The sequence below is a fragment of the Podarcis muralis genome, chromosome 7, assembly GCF_964188315.1.
Source record: "Podarcis muralis chromosome 7, rPodMur119.hap1.1, whole genome shotgun sequence".
Lineage (NCBI taxonomy): Eukaryota > Metazoa > Chordata > Lepidosauria > Squamata > Lacertidae > Podarcis > Podarcis muralis.
In genome coordinates, this window is record NC_135661.1 from 18,811,962 (window position 1) to 18,833,287 (window position 21,326).

Sequence of the window (21,326 nt, forward strand, 5' to 3'; positions counted from 1 at the left end):
CACTACAAAGGAATCTTATTTGTTTTGCATACTGAATATATTGCTTGTACACCTTTTGTACAGGGAAAGCTGGCACAACTGCACTGAACACATAACAAAAAACCAGCTCTCGCCCTGCAATAAGAGTATTCACTATATGTAATTCAAAGTGCAGCATTCCCTTATAATAACTTTTATCACTTCAAAATGTTGGTTAATTAGTAAGCCCAGTTACCTCTTCTTTTGCCTTCTCATGTGATGCTCAAAATCTCCTCAAAACTCACAATCAGAGTATGCTGTCAACTGATGTTGTTTCTCTCTCTTTTCCCATTATAATTGCAAAAATCTAAAAATAAATTTAAAAATAAATTAAAAGAATTAAAAACAATCTGAGGATCACTTTTGTGTCTGCTTTGTCAGTATACAGGGGAGTTGCTGAGAGCCAGTGTGGTGTAGTGGTTAAGAGCGGTAGTCTCATAATCTGGGAAACCGGGTTCGAGTCTCCGCTCCTCCACATGCAGCTGCTGGGTGACCTTGGGCCAGTCGCACTTCTTTGAAGTCTCTCAGCCCCACTCACCTCACAGAGTGTTTGTTGTGGGGGAGGAAGGGAAAGGAGAATGTTAGCCGCTTTGAGACTCCTTAAAGGGAGTGAAAGGCGGGATATCAAATCCAAACTCTTCTTCTTCTTCTTCTTCTTTCGAAATTGTGCTTAAATGAGCAGACAGTGGTTTAGTATAAAATTCAAAACATGGTGATGCATCATATGAATTTAGAATCGAATTAGGAGAAAGCAGATGTGCAAGAGAGCATGTCAATTTGCCCAGCAGTTTCCTTGTCACAGATTCATACAAAAAAGTGGGTTTGATGTTTCCTGTTCTCACACTTACCTAATTTTTGATATTTATTTTTAAAGAAACTAAAGCAGAAATACCACCATACCACCCACTTTCTAAGAATATTAATGGTCTTTCCCAAAAACCCATTCTTTGTTGAAACATTTCTACCAATAATTTTCTTTTTTTTTTTTTGCTCATGTTTTAAATTATTTTTACATTAAGGCACACTATAACAAAGTGTACTATAAACATAACAAACAAGAGTATTATTTGCTCTCTCATGTGCTCTCCATGGCTTTCAGCAACAACTATAATATATTCCCCAGTTGTTTGTGAGAATGTGGAGCAAAGGACATCCACTTAAAATAAATTTACAGCACCAGCCCAGGATTGCACTCCCTACCCCCACAAGGATTAGATCAGATTCCAAGTCATTCCCAAAGCAGGTCATATATACCAAGCATTTTACTGTCTCTCAGAAATCTACTTCTCCGTTGACCCAGCAGCAGTAACACTGACATTACTTCATTTTCAGGAATCATTTGGAAGACTGCCATTATTTATTTATTTTTTGTATTTGTTGTTCTGCAGTTTCTAGGTGGTTCATTATGAGCTATGAATTCAGTATCTTCTAGGGTTGCCGTTTGACTAATCAATATCAACCAAACGACAAACGCAAACCTTTGACCATTCAGTATTTAAAAGCTTTAAAAGAAGAAGAAAAAGAATAGTAACAAAAGGAAAGCCATGCCCTCAGTTTGCAGATAAAGGGGAAACAGCTCTTTTGGCAAAGTAAACGACTCACCTATTTTCTTTTCAGTGCTTGTGTTTTATATTTCTATAATAAATGTTTCTCCGCAGGCTTCTGATTAATATTACTTGAAGTACAGGCTTGTGTCGGCTACACTGGTTGCATACACACCATACACTTAAAGCACATTTAAAATAAGTTTCCCCTACCAAAGTATATTGGGAGCTGTGGTTTGTTAAGGTGATGGGAATTATAGCTCTGTGAGGGGTAAACTACTGTCCCAAGCATTAGTTTAGAGAAGACATGGTGCCGGGGGATGTGCTTTAAATGTATCGGTGTGTAAGCAGCCCCAGTCTCTTAGCTATACCTTTTTCAAACATTTCCTCTCTGTGTGGTATTTACTTTATATACTTATTTTGGTGACCCCAAAGGGATCGCCTTCTGTTCTTCCTACATAATGAAACAGATGTGTTGCCAGTTGTTATGAGAGCTTATTTGTATATGTTCTATTTTGAGCTCAAAATCTAAGCCACGAGGGACCAGAGATTACCTAAACTTTGCCTCAAGGAGCAATCTTTAAATGATTCCATAAAAGGAGGTAGTTGGCTCCCAAAAATTCATTGCTTTAACATTTTCCCCCTTCAGTGTGTGTGTGTGTGTGTGTGTGTGTGTGTGTGTGTGTGTGTAAACACATTCACAAACATATATATGTTGTGTGTGTCATATCTACACACAGATATACAGTTCTGAGGTTGCCACTGCCAAATTTAAAGTAAGATTGGGAGATGTTTTCATAAAGCAAAATTTGCCTTAGCTGACAAACATTTTTTAAAATAATATTTATTTTTGCATTAAAAATATTGCATTGTTTATATACTTGTACTTTCATAACAAATTCCCATCTCCCCCCTTTCCCCAATATATTCCATGTGTACATGTCTGTTTCCAAAAAAGATAAGTAAAAGTGAAGGTCATGTGCTGAATTTTGGATAGTTGTGACTGTTGAGCATTCTTATCTATTCTGATCCGAACAAGTTGTTTCAGAGAGAGCCATGAGTTGCTGGTGTTCTCATTGTTATACTGTCTCTTCTGATGTACTAAATAAACCTGTATCACATTTCCTCAAAATAATCTCTGGCTCCCATGTTTTTTAGAGCTTTACTTTGCATTGGTATCTTTTCCATGCCGGAGCTATGCCATACTTAACAAACTTAATATGCACACCTTGCTATTTTATGATTAAGTAAGACCAGGAATAGGCACACTTGGCCCTCCAGATGTTTTGGGACTACAGCTCCCATCATCCCTGACCACTGGACCTGTTAGCTAGGGAGGATGGGAGTTGTATTCTCAAAACATCTGGAGGGCCGAGTTTGCCTATGCCTGAGTAAGACCATTATTGCAGATGCTGCCTGTCAGTTCTTAACAGTTATTCTGCAAAGGAGGGTTTTTGTTCGCCTAAGTCACAACCAAATTACACTGCCATCAGTGGTGCCATCAGGGCACCTTGAGGCTGGACCAAAGGAACCTCATACACAGCACAGCTGGCTTGCCACATGTTGCAGTAGGTAAAATAATACACATACCACGTTAAGAGCAGGACCTGCTCTCCCCCCCCCCCCCATCAAGCCTGTTAAAACCACACTCTGAACTGCACCACTTTCTGACATCATGGATGGACATAACAGTTTGCTTACCCAATGCCCTGGCAGAAATAACACTGTTCTAGTGGCCAGTTTGCTTGGGACTGAAGAAACAAGCGGGAAAGGACACTCAGATCCCATTTAATGACCAAAGGAACAAAAACCGCCAACTGTTAATCAAGCAAGAACCCCAGCACACGAAGATCAACCTTACCTGAGCTGGGTATCATGTTCAGCACTTTGTTATGGCCTTGAATAACTGACTTCCCCTTCACTTCTGTGTCTTGTCTTTACTTTGTAAGCCTGGTGGCATATCCTGCTTTCCTCTTTTCTATTCACGTGAGCAGCTTTGGGTGAGGATAATTGTCTGAAAAGTAGTAAACAAATAAAATACAGGAATACTTCACATTTGCAGCTCAGAGACCAAGATAAATTTATAGGGACATATGCATGTAATTGCCTGGTTTAAGGCTATTTGGTGATTTTAAGTGCCTGCAAATTATTCAATGTTTATCGTTAACAATTAACTTATTTTGATTCTGTTGTAAAGTGAAGCACAGTTACTATTCAATCTGGTTGGCTAAAATGTCACAAGCCTTCTAATTTCCTATGGGCCATAATAAAACAAGTTCTTATGCATAGCACCTTTTGGATTTTCAAAATGCTTCAAATAATTATCTTGGTAATCTTGTAATCAGGGCAATTAAAAACACAAATCAATGTTATTAGAAACAAAACCCAAGGAAACAGATAGCAAATTAACAAAGAGAAACAGAGGGGGAAAAGAGAAACATCAAAATGTCAGGTCAAAGGCTGGAATAAGGATGTTTTCAGGTAGTGGTAAAAGTTCATCAAGGAGTATGCTAAGTGGATCTTCTGGGGTGTGGAGTTTCAAAAATTAGGTGCCACAACTGAGAAGCCCTATTGCATGATCTTGCATGGAAATGGGATATGCATAAAGAGGACAGTACCTTAGTGGATGAATCTGCTGATATGAGAAGAGAAGAGGTGGACAGACAGATGGTAGATTGAGTTCTACAAGTAGATCTAATATTATCTGCAATAGATTAGAAAGAATTGATTTCTAGTTGTTCAGCAATGGCAAAAATGAAAAAAGCTTATTTTTTACTTCTAAATTAGAAAATTCATAGCCTGGAGCCACTCAGTTATATCTGCAGGTTTTCCCTGTTTATACCACATGGGGTCCAGTAGACAGTTGGCTCCATCACCACCTCCTCAGCCACCATTTTGCACCTGGTTCTAGTTGGTGGACCTCAGAGATTAACTTGTTTTGATTATGTTGTAATCAAGAGTCAGTTAGTATCTGCTAGTTCGCTAAAACCTTACAAGTCTTCTAATATCCTATGGGCCATAATAAAATAAGTACTTATACATAACACCTTTTACATTTTCAAAATGCTTAGAATGGGGGGGACACACACAAAAATGCTTAGAATAATTATCTTAGCAATCAACACAAAAAACCCGCAACCAGTGTTATTAAGAAGACAAATCACAATAAAGTAAGGAACTAAGTAGAGGCCAAAAGTCTGAAGACTGCCCCCTTCTGCTTTAAGCTTCTTGCTCCCAACCTTAGGATTATTAAAGTGATAACCAGCACTTTGAACCATGCTCAGAAACTGACCATCAGGAAGTGCAACTGATATAAAAGAGAAGCCCCATTCTCCAGAAAGCTGGCATGAGTGAGATGCTGCATTATATACTAGCTGTAGCTTCCAGATGGTTTGCAGAAGCAACCTTATGTAAAGCATGCTATAGTAGTCTAGTGTCTGTATAATGAAGACATGTCTGATCAAATACTAGGCCCATCTTCCTCCCAAACCTGGGCAGCTGGCACACCATCCACTGCTGAGCAAAATCACTCCTCAGCACAGCTACCATATGGGAACCCAGCAGCAAAGCCAAGTCCAGGCCTGGGGAAACTCCTTAAATGCTCTCACTGTTCGTGCAAAGGGTTACAGTTTAGTAAGCATTACTATCCCCACCTGGGAGAACTAAAGCACTGAGAGACAGTGACTGGCCTACAGCCACCTAGTGAGTTAGTTCCTGGCAAAGGAAAATTTCAAACCCAGAACTAACACTAGGGTTGGGTTGCACGTCTTTGTGTAAGGAGAGTGGGGGTGGGGGAAAGTGTTGGCGTTTTTGAGGTTTTGCACGTAGCATTTGGGTAGATATCTAATAATTTATATGGCTCTAATCACACACTTTGATAAAACATTCTGCAGCGATAAATACAGACATTGTTGACAATAATACACGCCCACAGATTCTAAAAATAAACCAAAAATTTCCCCTCCTCCCTATTTCCTTTGTCTGTTTTCTTCTAAACTGCTGGAACTGTTCATTCATTTTTTTAATGCCTTTTTAATCTCTGAGGTCTAGTTACTCTGGAGCACTGATCTTCAACTGATGGGTCAGGACCTCAAACTTGGTTGCAAGCCAAATTTAAGTGGGTCACACCAGAGAGGCATAACCATCCTTCTTCTTTAACAGGATTTTTTTTTTAAAGGGGAAAGATGGTTAAGTAGAAAGAACAGGAGCGGCTGGAGAGAGACAAGGAAAAAGTGAGAGGGAAGAGGAAAAAACAGAGACATAAGGCAGAAAACAAGATTGCATATAACTGGCTGAGGTTAGCAGATGAAGACTGCAATCTGAAGGAGCCTGGAGACCATGCTCAGGAAAGGTTTAAAGAGTTGCGTCTGTTAGTCTGCAAAAGAGTTGGTTAAGAGATAATACAATAGGCATTTTCAAACATTTGAAGGGGTGTCAGATGATGGAGCAAATTTGTTTTCTGTTGCTCCAGAGACAGAACACAAACCAATGGGTTTAAAATTGCAAGAAAATGATTTGGAATACTGTAAACTTAAGAAATTCTTGGCAATCTAAGCTGCTTGATGGTGGAACAGACTGCCTGTCGGGCCCCTCCAGATACCCTTTTTGTTATGAATTCATGATTGTGATCATGGCAGAGTTGGTGTGCTATATGTGATCCTGCTTTCAACTGTTGGAACCTGCAAAATTTTTGGGACTGACATACTGCTTCGCTTCCATTCAATGTATGCCCTGGACCTTCTTGCTTAAATCCTGTAACTTTCCAACCACAAATGTTCCAGTTTATTTTTGTCCCAATTTTGTTGCACTATAGTGTAAGAGTGCACTGCAATTTGTGAAGGATATTGACAAGTTGGAACATGTACAGAGGAGGATGACCAAGATGATCAAGGGTTTGGAAACCAAGCCTTATGAGGAACAGTTGAGGGAATTGGGTATGTTTAGCCTGGAAAAGAGGGGACTGAGAGGATATATGATAGCCATCTACAAATATCTAAAGGGCTGTCACATGAAAGACGGAGCAAGCTTATTTTCTCCTGCTTTGGAGGGTAGAACTCAAACCAATGGATTTAAGTTAAAAGAAAGGAGATCCCGACTAAACACCAGAAAGAACTTACTGACAGTAAGAGCTGTTTGACAGTGGAACGGACTCCCTCAGGAGGTTGTGGACTCTCCTTCCATGGAGGTTTTAAAGCAGAGGTTGCATGGCCATTGTCATGGATGTTTTAGTTGAGATTCCTGCAATACAGGGGTTGGCCTAGATGACCCTAAGGGTCCCTTCCAACTCTACAATTCTGTGAATCTATGATACTATCAGGGATACTGTAACAGTGGATTTCCTGCCTTGGCAAGGGAACTAATGACCAACTCTATGATCTTTAGGGTTTAACTATCAGAAGCAGACTAAATTACAACAGAATAAGTAAGCATCATACAAAGTTGCTTGTTCTGTATATCCTTTTCAAATAATACTTCTCTTGCTGGCAAATTTTGGTTAGCTTTCTTCAGAATTGCATGAAAATATATAGCATTGTGCAGGGTACATACAGCACTGATAAAATTCCTATCAGCATAGGATGGATCAAAAACTACTACCATGTGGGGGAAAAATGCCAGAGAGAAAGACACACAATCTCAAGTGACTATAGAGTTTCTCAATCCAAAGCTGGCAAGTCTGAATTGCTGACTATCTCCAGTTCATGAGAAAGACACCATCAGATGATTTATGAGGGTGGTATTTATCACTAACATATGTGAAATACATTAGGCTACTATTCTAACAGGTGGAAGGTAAAAGGCTGCATGTGGTTAAGTGGGTGCTTGTATTTAGGAACATCATCCCAGTGCCAAGGCACGTCTCCCAGACTGTGTTTTGTTTGCCGTCATCCATCGATAAAGTTTGATAGTCAGGAGGCATCAGCAAGTGGGGGAAGAGAGCATTACAGACTATGTCATTCTATGCTTTGAAAAGTAAAAACAGTGTGCTGAAAGTGAGACAGCAAATATGCAAGGGGGTAAATTTATGCCCTTCAGAAGCACTCATGAGAACCGAATTCAATGTTAAAGTGAGCAGAAGGCATGTGAAAACATGCACTTAGGCTGCACTATCTGTACAACTGGCATATATACAGCTGAGGAACAGTAGCTTATGATTCTTTCGGTATTTCTATGATCAACAACCAAATACTAACCCTTTTTACTCAGAAGTAAAAGTCTTAATTCCGTGCAAGCAAATTGCATCGAAAACTGTATGGGTGATCCACTTGAACACCATGGTTTCATGTGAAACAAATCATTCCACAAGTTGCTCATAGCAGCAGGTGGTAAAGAAATATCCCTTATAAGTTATGGGACACTTGGATTTATTTATTTTTAAAAAACTTTGCTATAAAGAAGTGTGGAATTACTGTGGCAAAGCCCATGCCACATTTCACAATCTGTCCATGTCAGCATTCCACTCAAATTTTCCATGCAGAAGCTTAGAAAACGAAAGCTTCTCAGCTAGCTAAAACCAATTTTTTAGGCTGCAGTTCTATACACATTTGCCAAGGAGTAAGCCTATGTAGTAATGGCCTATGTAGCATGTATCACTAAACTATGGTTTGGTGATACATGTCTGAACTGGAATGAGCCCCAGCAAGACTTCAGCTGGCACATTGCCCCTTCCCCTCTCCCTGCACTGCTTAGAGGAGGACACTGACAGCATTTAGTTTCACTTCCATAGAATCCTGGCTTCTTCTTAAGCTATTTTGAAACTGACCAGAGTTTGAAACTGACCTCTGGTTCCTACACAGCAAGGAGCCAAGATTCTGTACAAGAAAAATGAAATTCCACTGAATTCTTCTTCCTGGCTACATAGAAGGAGAACACAGGCGCTTGAGAGTCAGATTAGATGGATGATACATTAGCTAAGTATCTGTGAATATTAATGTGCAGGTTTTTTGTTTTGTTTTTTACACAAATTGCAGTGTGCACCTCATCCCATTCCAGATCGCAACATGAGGGATGGGACACTTTACGCCTTTACCATCACCCTAACTGTGGCCCCACTCTTCATAAGTATTAAAAAAACCCACAAAGTTCCCTGAAACATACATAGAAAAGACACTGGTATACAGATGAGTTTGTCTTCAAAGTTGGTAATAGTTAAGGTCACTCCTCATTAGGATACTCTTCAAGAATAGCGAACATGTAGCCCTCCAAATGTTGATAGACTACAACTCCCATTAGCCTTGAGTATTAGCCATGCTGACTTGGGCTAATGGGAGATAATGTTCCATGACATACAAGGGTCACATGTTCCCCCATTGGCCATTAAGGGTATACATCAACAGCAAAGGCAGCCATTTTAAATTCAAAGAACTGCTATCCTACCAGTACCTTATTCCAGCTGTATAATTATATAAGTACTTCAGTGGTGCCTAACCAGGTGTCCTCTCCAGTAACAAAGTCAGGAGTATATGAAGATTTGAAATATGGTAATATAGCCCTGTGCAAAACAGTAAGTTCTCTGACCCAAACTTCAATCTGCAATCCTGTGCACACTTACTTTGAAGTAAATCCTATTTCACTCAGCGGTTCTTTATTTTGAAAAACTATGAATAATATTGGCCTACAGGTTGCACGCCCTAGTCTTTAAAAAGTCAACATTTTCTTGCATAAGAACAATGGAACAGGTTAAATAAACTGAGATCTATCACTATGGCTGCAGTACTATGTACACTTGCTTCTGAGTAAAGATGCATATAATTAGGATGTATATAATCACCTCTTTCTGACTCAAAGAATGAATCTCTCTATAAAGCAGTTAGCACAAGAATCTGTGTATGTTATCTAGCCTATCTTGGAGGGCTCCTGTTAGCAGCTGGCAGAAGTCGACACCAACTCTGTTCTGCAATTAAAATAAACTCCCTAGGACTCTCTCAGTAGACCATAAAAGAGCCTACGGTGCATGTATAGTGCCATATCAGCCTTAGTGGAAAGACAAGAACAAAGAACCATAGCAATTCCCACTGATAAATCTAGAAGCACAGCTGAATAATGAACTCTTCCCCCAACTCCCACCCCAAGTGTCTAACATTTCCTCCAAAATCCCCACTTCCCCTGTCTTTCCCCAATGCTTCAGCAGTGGTACCCCTATCCCCATTAAGTTCTCTAATTCTTCCCAAATGCAGTGAGCTCTTATTTAATGCCACAGCTGTTGGGGAGGAAATCACAAATAGCAGAAGGTGGATTAGTTGATAATGTACCAGTTCTTCCTCAGCAAATGCTGACACCTGTGTTTCACATGCTGCCCTTTCTGGCCCTCCCTCCTCGTCTACAAATGAAGTATGCATATAGTATGTTTGGTGCTTGATTTATATCATTGGATTTATTGTCTATATGAATGTCTAAAGAGAACTAGAATTTGTTCCAACAACTGCTCCCTTTCTAGCTCTCTTCCCTCAAGCTAGCATCTTTGTTACATACTTACAAGGGTGCATAAGTTACAACTACAGACTAATCGTATTTTTAAAAGAGTAAAGCCAAGAACTGCAGGCATCAGAGGTAGTAAGCAGTGGTATCAGCAATTATTATACAATTTTTTTTAGTCTCTAGAATTGTTGGCTTTCAGGTAACGTGCTTTCCATGGCTTGGGACTATGGTGTTTAGCCAATGTTAATCCTTCTAAGTGTAGACCCGTTAAAATAAATGAGCACGTATAACTTAAGCACATTAATTTTAATGGGTCTACTCTGAGTATTACTTAGTTGGCTACAACCCTAGCACACAAAACATGACATATCCTTGCATTACATTTGAGTTATGTTGCTTATTTCTTTAAGAAGGGATGTTGAGAAAGACAGACAGAGATGCTGTTAATAGAAAGGAATCCCACTCAGTATTTACACATTTGCTTGGCACTAGAGTGTTAAATATGATAAACGGAATGTCAATTGTTTCAACTTGATTTTTATTATTATTTATTTCCATTATTTATATTTCACCATACTTGGTCACAGAGTGGTTTATATAATCAATAAAACAATCGATCACTCAAAATAATACAGTATTTAAAGCAAACAAAAACCACATGTCAAATTGTAAGCTCTATAGTCACCCACTATCTGCATTTATCCAGAAACAACTGGAAACGTTTTTGTTCACTCAAGTTTTCCCAGCTGAAAGAACAGGTCTGTGCCACAGGTGTTTATTTAGTAGTATTGTTTTTAAATTTATTTGCTGATATGTAACTGGTGGGTTATTGTTGTTTTTTGCATTTTGTAAATAGCCTTGTGACATAGGTGTGGAAAGCAATACCACAAATTATGCAAACTACAACTTACTTAAAATGCCTGCTGAAATAGAAATATCTTTGTCAAGTACCTGAAGTTTAAAAGGAAGGGGGGCCTGAGTGATCTCAGCCAGGAGGTGGTTCCACACAACATTTTTAAAATAAATAAAAAGACGTGGGTGGGGTGGGGTGAGCTGAGATTCATCTGTGTCAAAGCCCACAATGGTGAACTGGGCTTTTATGGGTTCAAATGATCTAATCCTTGCTTTAAAAATGAACTCTCCACCTTAGGCATATGAGTTTTGCAAGTTAGCTATAGCCGAAATAAGAATGCCATTAAAAGTCTAAGATTTTAGAATTGCAATTTAAATTGAAAGGAAATTTAATAATTTTTAAAACAAAATTAACCATAGAGTTTCACAAGTGTAGTGGAGAAGAAACACTCTTTCCGGGCCCATTTTACTTTTCTGAGCTTCTGATATGACAACCAAGTTCATGACCCTTTGAAAAATTATATCCAGAACTGTTAATTCTGTTAATTCCCAACAACTTACTGAGAGCTGATATTGATAAAAAGAGTTAAGATGTAGAAACATGTTGGAATATATATTTAAAATACTTAATGTGTTTGTGGACCATAACAAATTAAGCAACACATTTGGACATGTCTCTTGCAATAAGCTTAACATTTTCTTCTACAAAAAAATTGCTACCTACCTCATTTCCTGATGTTAGGACTTCTTTTATCCTTTTACTTTCATGTCATGTGTAGACTTGAAGTTTTGTTACTCTTTTTTTACCTTGAAACGGAGGAGAAACAATTGTTTACAAATGCAGACTCACACAGTAGGAATAAACCAAGCATTCATCTTTCAGTTTCACAATCTTCACAAAATGATTTTTCCAGTATGATTTCTGCTACACTGCATCTGAGAACTGTTCAACATATAGGCAGAAACAGCAGTGAGCAATTGCTCTTCCCCTTGTAAAACTGTCACAAAATTAGGGTAGCCATGTACTCTTTGAAGGGTGTCTTGTCCAAGTCTAGTTTAAATATATGAAAGAACCCAAAGGGAAAGAAGGGGCACTGAGGTTGCCCATCAACAGTCAGCATACTTTAGCAGTCTCACAGGTCGTATTATGTTCTAGGTATAATTATTTCTAATATTGCATCTATACCTATAAATTAGCACATGCAAATTTTAAGCATGTATTTGTTCTGTTTTTGGGTATTGCATAAAATACTACAAAACAAATACATGCAGTGCAGGTAAACCCATGTGTGCTATACATGCATATGACGATACACATATTGTTGATGTCTGTCTGTCTCAAGAGACAATGGAGTGCGCCTCTGGGAGTGAAGCCAAACCACTGGAGAATCACAGCACCTACTGTGGCTGCAGAGATGAGTAACTTATAACTACTACCTCTCACGTTGTTTTTGCTGCATTAGCAGCACCAAAGTGACCTCTCCGGGGCGCAAGCCTGGGCAGTGTGTATGAAGGTTCTGGGCCTCCAGGATGACTTCATTGATGTAGTCCAAAGGAAAGGAAAGCAATACGTTTGGAACCAGCTTGGCTGCAGGAGTTGCCAGAAGGAGGGCATACAAGGCGCCATCCAACTGTCTTAGGGACTGCACTCTGGATTTGTGTAGGGTTTACTCCTTAGCCTTTATTTCTCCCAAATATGTCCCACAAGGCAGCGGGTACAGATTTTTTCCTTGGGATTTAATCCCAAAGCCTTTCTCACAAATGAATATACCACAAGACACTGGAGGCTTAGGATCAGTTTTTTTCCAATTACACATAAACGTGAAATAAATATTAGTTCCCCAAAATTAAATCCATTTACTAAAATGTTAATAGAATACTGTACTCTCAAGAAGTATTTTTAATAATTTGGTGCCACCAAGTGGTAAATAACTACATTCCAGCTTGCAGACAGTGCTGTAAAAAAAGGTATGAACTAGGAGGAAAACACTTTTCATTTTTGTTTTTACAGCTGCAGTTTTGAGGCAATGAAGCAATTATTTCCTGCTGTTGGACTTTTCCTTTTATGCTTTCTTAATGTTCATGCCATGTGTAGACTTCGTTAGGGTGACATTCATGAAGAGCAATCTATAAACGGTTTCTCAAACTCCATGCAAAATCTGCAAATCAAATTTAAAGGTTTGTCTAGCTGTATGAAAACATTAGTCAAGCTGATCTCATTGATTCACCACTTCAGATATTAACTGAAACATGAAAAAAGATGGAAACCCCTTAAAAATATAGTCTGCCCAGAGATTCCAATCTGTAAGAATGTTTAAAGTTCTTAAATTTTCTCAAGCAGCCTTTTCCTCCATCTGTGCAGAAACTCCCTTTCTTGAGACATTCCCACCCAAACGCTTGCTAAAGTAAATGAACTGTACCTAAGCCCTTTGAAGAGCAGACCCAGTAAAGTCAGTGGACCCAAGTGAGTCATGACCGTTATTTTCAATGGCTTGTATCCCATTCTAGACCTACTCAGAGCAGCTCTGAGTTAATTGAAGTTACGAGAAAGGAATTTCCGACTAAACATCAGAAAGAACTTTCTGCTGTTCTACTAGGAAGTGGAATCCCTCGGAAGGTGGTGGACGCTTCTTCCTTGGAGTTTTTTAAGCAGAAGTTGGACGGCCATCGGTCACGGATTTAGTTGTGATTCCTCCATTGCAGGAGGTTGGGCTAGATGACCCTCAGGGTCACTTCTGACTCTACGACTTCGGTTCATCTGTTTCAATAGGATTACTCTTGAGAAGGACTTACTGGAGTGACGACCTGATGTGCTTACTCTGAGCAGGGCTGAACACGGAGCACAACCCCAAGGCAGGTTTCAGGCTTGAAACCTATCCTTCAAACGACACTCTCCTTAAGGAGCAAAACAAGGGCATACTTCAGAGTAAACAGGGCTGTGCTGTATCAGGTTTAAGCAGCTTTGGCCTACTAAAATCCACTCCTGCCAGGCACCCGTTTGTTTGAGGGTAGGATTTTCCTCCCAAGTTTAGCAAGGCAGTAATGGAGGTGGGGGAAGGGGAGGAAATAAGAGGGAGGCAAAAGGGGCAGAGTATATTTCGAAGTGGGCGAATTGGGACCCACATGTCAAGATCTCTGAAATAAAAAGTACACAGTCTGACAGGAACCCAGCAATTGGGGTGGGGAGCGCTCCTTTTTTGGGGGGGTGGAAGCCTTGCCCTCCATAGGATGACGATAAAAAAAATTTAAGGGGCTTGGGGGGGGGGGGAGTAATATTTTAAAAAAACAAAACCACACAACCCGCCATTTTCTCGGCCGCATTGGGAGCAGGGCGGCCCGTTGGCCACCAGCTGGGGCTGCTGAGCGAGCGAGCTCTCCCCTCAGAAAATCCCTTCCCGCCTTTTCGGAAGGAGGCGGCCCCTAATTCCTCCCCAAGGGGAGGTTTGTTTTTGTTTTTTTTTTGTGGGGTGGGGGGTAGAGGAGACCGAGCTATGGCCGACGAAGAGCGGGCTGAACACGGCGGCAGCAGCCGGGGAGGAAAGCTCAGCCTCAAGCGCAAGAGGCGGCAGCCGCACCAGCAGCAGCAGGAGGAAGAAGAGGCGGAACGACGCCCCTCGGCCATTCCTCGCCGAGCACCGTGAGTCCGGGTTGGGATTCCTTCTGAGACGCTGCGGGAGGGTGGGGAGTCTGCGTGCGAATGCGCAGGCGCCCGCCACGAGGCCTAGGAATGCAGCGGCGCGGGGGTGGGGTGCGCGCGCGCAGGTGGATGAGTGTGGAATGATTGGATCGTTCTCTGAGTGTGTGCGCGCGCATATGCTTCAAGTTAACTGGAATGAGGCGAGTTGCAACAAGGCATGACCAGTGGTAGATTTACCTATAAGTTAAACAAGCTATATCTTAGGGCCGCCCCCTCTCTTGGAGGCCCCCCCAAAAATTTAAGGAAAAACAACAACACTGGAGGTACATTTCCAAAATACAAGCTAAAAATACAAGCTAAAATAAAACCTACATACAGCAACAGTGTTTTGTGCTGTGTAGGCTCCTATGATGTAAGTAATGGGCCCTGCTTGCTCCCTAAAATATCACAGGTTTGCTCATTTCTATATATAGGGTGCCTACGTTCTGCACAGACTGGTTGTAACAATTACTTTGATAAAATACATATTTTATGTGCAAATAGGCAAATAAACTATTAGGTCCATAAATTACCATATTGTTGTTGTTGTTGTTTAGTCGTGTCCGACTCTTCCTGACCCCATGGACCAGAGCACGCTCCTGTCTTCTACTGCCTCCCACAGTTTGGTCAGACTCATGTTTGTAGCTTCAAGAACACTATCCAACCATCTCGTCCTCTGTCGCCCCCTTCTCCTTGTGCCCTCCATCAGGGTCTTTTCCAGGGAGTCTTCTCTTCTCATGAGGTGGCCAAAGTATTGGAGCCTCAGCTTCAGGATCTGTCCTTCCAGTGAGCATTCAGGGCTAATTTCCTTAAGAATGGATGTGTTTGATCTCCTTGCAGTCCATGGGACTCTCAAGAGTCTCCTCCAACACCATAATTAAAAAGCATCAATTTTTCAGCGATCAGCCTTCTTTATGGTCCAGCTCTCACTTCCATACATCACTACTGGGAAAACCATAGCTTTAACTATATGGACCTTTGTCGGCAAGGTGATGTCTCTGCTTTTTAAGATGCTGTCTAGGTTTGTCATTGCTTTTCTCCCAAGAAGCAGGCATCTTTTAATGTTGTGGCTGCTGTCACCATTTGCAGTGATCATGGAGCCCAAGAAAGTAAAATCTCTCACTGCCTCCATTTCTTTCCCTTCTATTTGCCAGGAGGTGATGGGACCAGTGGCCACCATATAGCATACAGTATATCCAACACAAAAAACTGCGACAATTTGTTGTTGACAAAGGACAGCTGGACATATAAAGGGCCCCATTACCTTCAGTAGCTTAGGGCCTCATCAAACCTAAATCCAGCCCTGCATGAGCCCCTTGAATATAAGATTTAAAAGATCATTCAATAGAACAAAATAGGTTAAGCCAATAAACGTGTTACAGCAGTAAAGGCACACAAAAACCTCTCCTTTTAAGATTTGTATTATGGGAGTGTTTAGGTGATTGAGCGTCAAGAGGAATTAGATGTGCATTAAAAAGGGGGGCAAAGCCTCAGGGTTTTGTTATGAGGATGATGAGGGCTGTTCTCATATAACATAACTTGTATATTGTATTAATATTAATACACGACCTATTAAAAATCCTCAGAACAGTTTTGTTTTGCTGTCAACGCAGACCAGTTAACAGAACGTTGTAATAAATGCTCGAAACTTACCTAAGAATCGGTCATGTGCAAGGGGTGTGCAGGTGAACAAGAATCTGAGAGGTCATTGTGTACGAGAGGCGAGGAGTGTCCATCGAGTGTATATGTTAAGTGCCTCAGGTTTTTATGATTAGGATTAAGTAGAGCAAGACTTGTCATCACTAGAGGCTAATTAATTTGATATTATTATTCACAACTGTAAGTTAAATAACATAAGCCACACATTTAGGCTTTGGTTATGTTGCATAGTACTACAGCAGTAGCCTACATCTGTCTCCTGTTTCATTTTTAGACCAAAGGACCTGATGTTTGCAAATAGTGGCCACTTAGAGGTTGTTGTTTTTTGAAGAGTTTACTGTTACAGGTGTGGAATTTTTCAATCGAGAGCACCTTAAAAGGGAGCCTTCTCTGTTTGTCTTTCATACTGGTTTCAGTGTGCAGTCACCAAGATTGCCTCGCAAATGTAGGATTCTCAACAATTCCACTCCAAGCTTGCAAGTGGCTTCAGCTGTACCAGGTTGGTTCTGACAAGAGAAATGATGCTATTCCTGAGTTTTATGTTTTGTAGTACATTTTCCAGCAGCTCTTGCTGGTTTGAAGAGCAAGGCTTAAGCGGTGCTGAAATCGCGTGGATGACATTACTCAAGTCTGTGGAGCCACACCTGCATCGCTTGAGTTTAGAAAAAGTAGTCAACCTTCCCAAGTTTCTTACAAAGGTAAAACGTGTTTTGAATTATTATTAACCATTAAGATACTTATTGACCATTAAGATACTATCTCAAGATTAAAAACAAGTCCTCATCTTCATTCACTTTAAATGAATGCAATGGAAAAATAATTGAAAATAAGGTTGAAGGTAATGGCTTTGATATTAGAGAAGCTCCCCACTGCCCTAATTTGCTTTTTATAATGCCTTCCAGAATGTGATACAATGGAAGGAACCCTCTCAGTTGATGCTGACTGTGATACACTGAGCCTGTCAGAGTCATCAGTAAAACCTGCCAGAAAGCCAAACTTGTTGCATTTAGCCTTGAACTTTAGGAGGATAAAGTTGGACAAGAGGCTGTACTTCACACGTCATCATTTTATTTGTACCCCCCTTTTTTTCTCCAGGAAGAAGCCCAAAGTGGCTGATGCTAACAGAAATGACAATAATAGGAGGGGAAATGCAAACAATATGAAACATGGTTTGACAATTCAATTAATCAGTACAAAATTCACAAAATGTATAGCAGTGGCATAATAAAATAACTCTGGGCCACAAACTCATACTCCCAGTCTAACAACCAATATATAAAATCATTTGGATTACTATTTATTAAATTTATTTGTCACTTTCTTACCAAGGTAACTCAAAGTGCCTTACAATATATAAACAAACACACGCATTATAACCGGCATAAAACAAAGACATCTCTAAAAGGCAATTCTATTTTTAAAAAGCTGGATCCATAAGTGGGCAATCGCCACTGAAAAGGCCTGTTGTGTTGCCACCCACTGGATCTCTCATGGAGGCAGCACATGAAACAAGGCCATATATGACAAATTGCAGGATCTGCTTCAAATGGAGAGAGGCAGTTGGCATCTCAAGCCACATTTGGATGTAATAAAAAGTAGCTACAAGCATAGCAGTAATAGCACAGCATAAAAAGGCCACCATATCCCACAACTGCCCATGCCGAAATCCTGCATATTTGTATTAAGTTTTAATGGGCATTGTGTAATAATACATTTGATGTGGGAAGTTTTCTGTTTGGTCCTGTGACAGTTGGTTTCACTGCCGCTTGGGGCCTTAACTGAGCGGTGTGAGGAAGGGTTGGTGTTACGATTTTTAGTATGGAAGAGTATAGAAGGTATGCCTATTCTTATTGTCGAGTGCAGGTTTGGGGAGTGAGACTGAATTGTGGCAAAAGCAGGGGTTTAGGAGGACCACTGGAATGGGAGTAAGTACCACCCCCATTCCTGCCACAGCATCTCATGTCAAACTTGCAGAAGAGGCAGCCTACACTCCTATTATGCCAAACTGACATGCCTCTGGCAGTGGTTTTGGCTTTAAAGTCCTGAAACATGGTCACAAGACACTGATGACACACTTAACTGGTTTTGGGAGGAAGCGGGTAGGCGTGTGCACAAGAGTTGAATCCATCTAAGTGCTACTCAGAGTCGACCCATTGAAATTAATAGGCCCAAGTTAGTCACGTCCATTAATTTCCATGCCTGTCAACCAGGAGGAGATACTTGACAGAACTAAAGGCTGTTTCCACCGTGGAGCCACTAGAGAATGAAAGAAAAGCAAAACAGTCTTGTGGAACTGTAAAGACTTAAATTTATTATGGCATAAGCTTTTGTTGATCAGAATCCACCTTGGATGCATGAAGCGTAATCTCAAATTGACAACATGCACACGCACATACACATCATGGGTAAGGCAGAATGGTGAGGACTAAAGTCAGAGGCAAGCAAAATGCAAAAGGGACAGTGGTAATTATGCAAAGGCACAATAGTTACAGTGACACTTAAACAAGGCTGTGTTGGTGATAACACAAACATCCTGCCATTGTTAAGCTGGATAAACTCATGAAGTGTGGTTAAAAATTTTCTGTATTCGAACCGTAAGTGATAGATCATACCTTGGGAGCTCTTTCAAACTGTATTTTCCACATTCAAACCCAGCACTGGTTATGGTATCTTACTGGCTTTCCTCTTTTAAATATTCTTCTGAATCTACAGAGTTAGCAAAACTTTAATTTGTCTGTGTTTCAGAGCTCACAAACTACAAATCCTCAGCCAGCCCCAGAAACATTTGACATTGGAATGAAACAGTTTCAGTGGACTCCATTTCCATGTTACCACACAAATAATTCAAGAAGTAAAAAGCCTCCTGAAAATCAAGCTCTTAGTTTGATAGAAAGAGGAAATGATGCAGATGGGAGACTCAGTATTATTTCTCCTGTTCCCAAGCAAAACCCCATTCCAGCTGGTAAATATACTGCTGAGGAAACAACAACTGGACACAACAATCATCTTTCCTCTAAGCTGGAAGGTAGAGAAATGATTGAAATGTGCCTGCACTCAACCCAGCAGAAATCACCAGGACATTCATCAATAGCTGCACAGAGCCAGCCAAGAGTATTTGTGTTTGAAAAGCTTTGGAAAGGGGGTACAACACAGAGTGAAGGAAAAAGCAGAAAGGAAAATAAAATACTATCAAATGATGATAAGCAAAGTGCTTTGTTGTGCCAGCCTAACAATGCCACATCAGTGTTACCTGTGCAGGAATCTCCTGCTCTTTGTTTGAGTGTCGGCAACCAAGAAAAAACAGAGGACCACAGGGAGGAAATATTAGCTCTCAGCCAGTGTCCCATGTGTCAGATCCACTTTACTGGAAAGTAAGTATTGGTTATGTTACTCAAATTCATTTTTCAGTTCTTCATGACATCCACAACACACACACATTGAAGTGACCACATCCAGTGTTTCTCAAATTTGGGTCTCCAGGTGTTGTTGGATTGCAACTCCCATTGTCCTTAGGTAGCTAGCAAGACCAGTGGTGAGGGATGATGGGAACTGCAGTTCAACAACAGCTGGAGACCCGAAGTTTGAGAAACACTGCCACATCCAATAGGAAGAAATTGGGGCACAAAGCAATGGGAAGACAGAAAAGGGTGTTGGCTGCTCTTGCCAGATGGAGGATGGAAGGTAGAAATTGTTAGTAAACGACACATGGAAGATTTCCCCTAACAAACGCAAAATTGAAACACTATTTTTTTGTATTGAGAGATTTCAACACATTTTTAATACCCTAATTTGCATGCCATTTTTTCCTCATTTCAACACAAAATTGAGATGTACTACTTCCCATGTAACACCTCCCGGGCGTTAAGATCTACAGGAGAGGGATGGCTGATGGTTCTGCCGCAGGGTGTGAGAGGGTCTTCAGTGGTGGCCTCCAGGTTGTGGAAGGCCCTTCCACCCCTCCGAGGTGCATTTTGGCAACAGACCAGTGTTCGAAACTCCCATTGTTCTAGGCACATTTTGCGACATGGAATTTCATTAGCATGAGCAGTTTCTGATCTCCGGGCGCAGTACTGCACCTAAGATTTCAGATTAAAACTGCAATGTGGAAGGAAAGGAGGACCTTTTTCTGCCTCCCCACTTCCAGCTACTTTCTGAAGATTGGAGAAAAGACCCTCTGAAGAATATTAGTGGGGTGGGCAGGGGCAGGACTAGACCATGTGAAAAATGAACATAATATTTTAGCTGCAGTTCATCCATTTTCAGCTTTGAATTCTCATTATAAAAAAGTGTGCCTAGACATTCCGTTGTTGCACCCATAACCTAGGTTTAAGGTGCCATTTAGGTGCCTAGCTTTAATATCTCTGTTTCTAACACTGCAGCATATCAAGACACACCTTTTTGCACATGACTTCGGGATGGGATGAAGGATGAGTTCAGAGCATAGCTGTCAACTTTTCCCTTTTTTAAGGGAAATTCCCTTATTATAGGATTCCTCACAAAAGAGAAAAGTTGACAGCTATGGTTCAGAGTATCACTCCCTCTGCAGTGTTTATTACTGATGATATTTCTTCCTGCACGATACAGCCAAATTGACATTCAGTGTTATCTAACCTGCCTAGAGATCGCATGGGGAAGGGAAGGCCATAAATGCATATACTAAAATCTGCAAGTCTGATAATTTTGTTTTCCAATTTCAGGTGGTCAAAACTGGACATTGATGGTCATCTTGCTAAATGTTTGTCTGAAAGTGATGTAGATGTAATTTGGTAACAAAGAAGATAGCAGAGAACAGCCAATGGTTCTTAGTAGTCAATAAATTTGCAGCAATTTACCACAGATCAAAAAAAACTAAAGAAGGAGGTGGTTAAGTGCCATGTCATATTTCATTATGTGTATCCTGCTATCGGGTCAGTACTGTAAATGTCTGTGGGAACCTCAGTGAAGTCTGGATGCACATGCCTTATGTTTCTAGTAAAAGCACTACTGAAGTGTATGTTCTCTATGGGACATATTATGAACCATGACTGTACAGAGTTTAAAATCTAATAACAAAATTATCGGCTTCAGGGTGCTTAGGGGATGAGGTTTGTTGAAAATTAAATAGTCATCCAGCCACAAAGTTTTCAATAAAAAGATAGCTAGCAGTTTTCCTCCGCTGCAAT

The 21,326-nt window shown here is 40.6% G+C and overlaps 1 protein-coding gene and 1 long non-coding RNA gene across 2 annotated transcripts; one reads left to right on the forward strand and one right to left on the reverse strand.

The window, feature by feature from the left end:
- Positions 1 to 210: 210 nt before the first annotated feature.
- Positions 211 to 14,508, reverse strand: LOC114602555 (uncharacterized). The gene is made up of 5 exons (XR_003707937.2): positions 14,405 to 14,508; positions 11,554 to 11,636; positions 4,181 to 4,266; positions 3,424 to 3,576; positions 211 to 325 (listed from the first exon to the last, which is right to left on the reverse strand). It is a non-coding gene; the product is annotated as an uncharacterized LOC114602555 (long non-coding RNA).
- On the forward strand, positions 14,181 to 21,313 carry FAAP20 (FA core complex associated protein 20). The gene is made up of 4 exons (XM_028740932.2): positions 14,181 to 14,466; positions 16,715 to 16,862; positions 18,910 to 19,535; positions 20,862 to 21,313. Exons 1-4 carry the CDS (start codon positions 14,321 to 14,323, stop codon positions 20,932 to 20,934), a joined length of 993 nt encoding a protein of 330 aa, XP_028596765.2. The 5' UTR covers positions 14,181 to 14,320; the 3' UTR covers positions 20,935 to 21,313.
- The last annotated feature ends 13 nt before the right edge of the window (positions 21,314 to 21,326 follow it).

Excerpts from the sequence above, each read along its gene's own strand:
- FAAP20 (XM_028740932.2), top strand. The coding sequence starts at position 14,321 with ATGGCCGACGAAGAGCGGGCTGAACACGGCGGCAGCAGCCGGGGAGGA. Across the intron at positions 16,863-18,909 it reads TTCCCAAGTTTCTTACAAAG|AGCTCACAAACTACAAATCC; the intron begins GTAAAACGTGTT and ends TCTGTGTTTCAG. Across the intron at positions 19,536-20,861 it reads CAGATCCACTTTACTGGAAA|GTGGTCAAAACTGGACATTG; the intron begins GTAAGTATTGGT and ends TTCCAATTTCAG.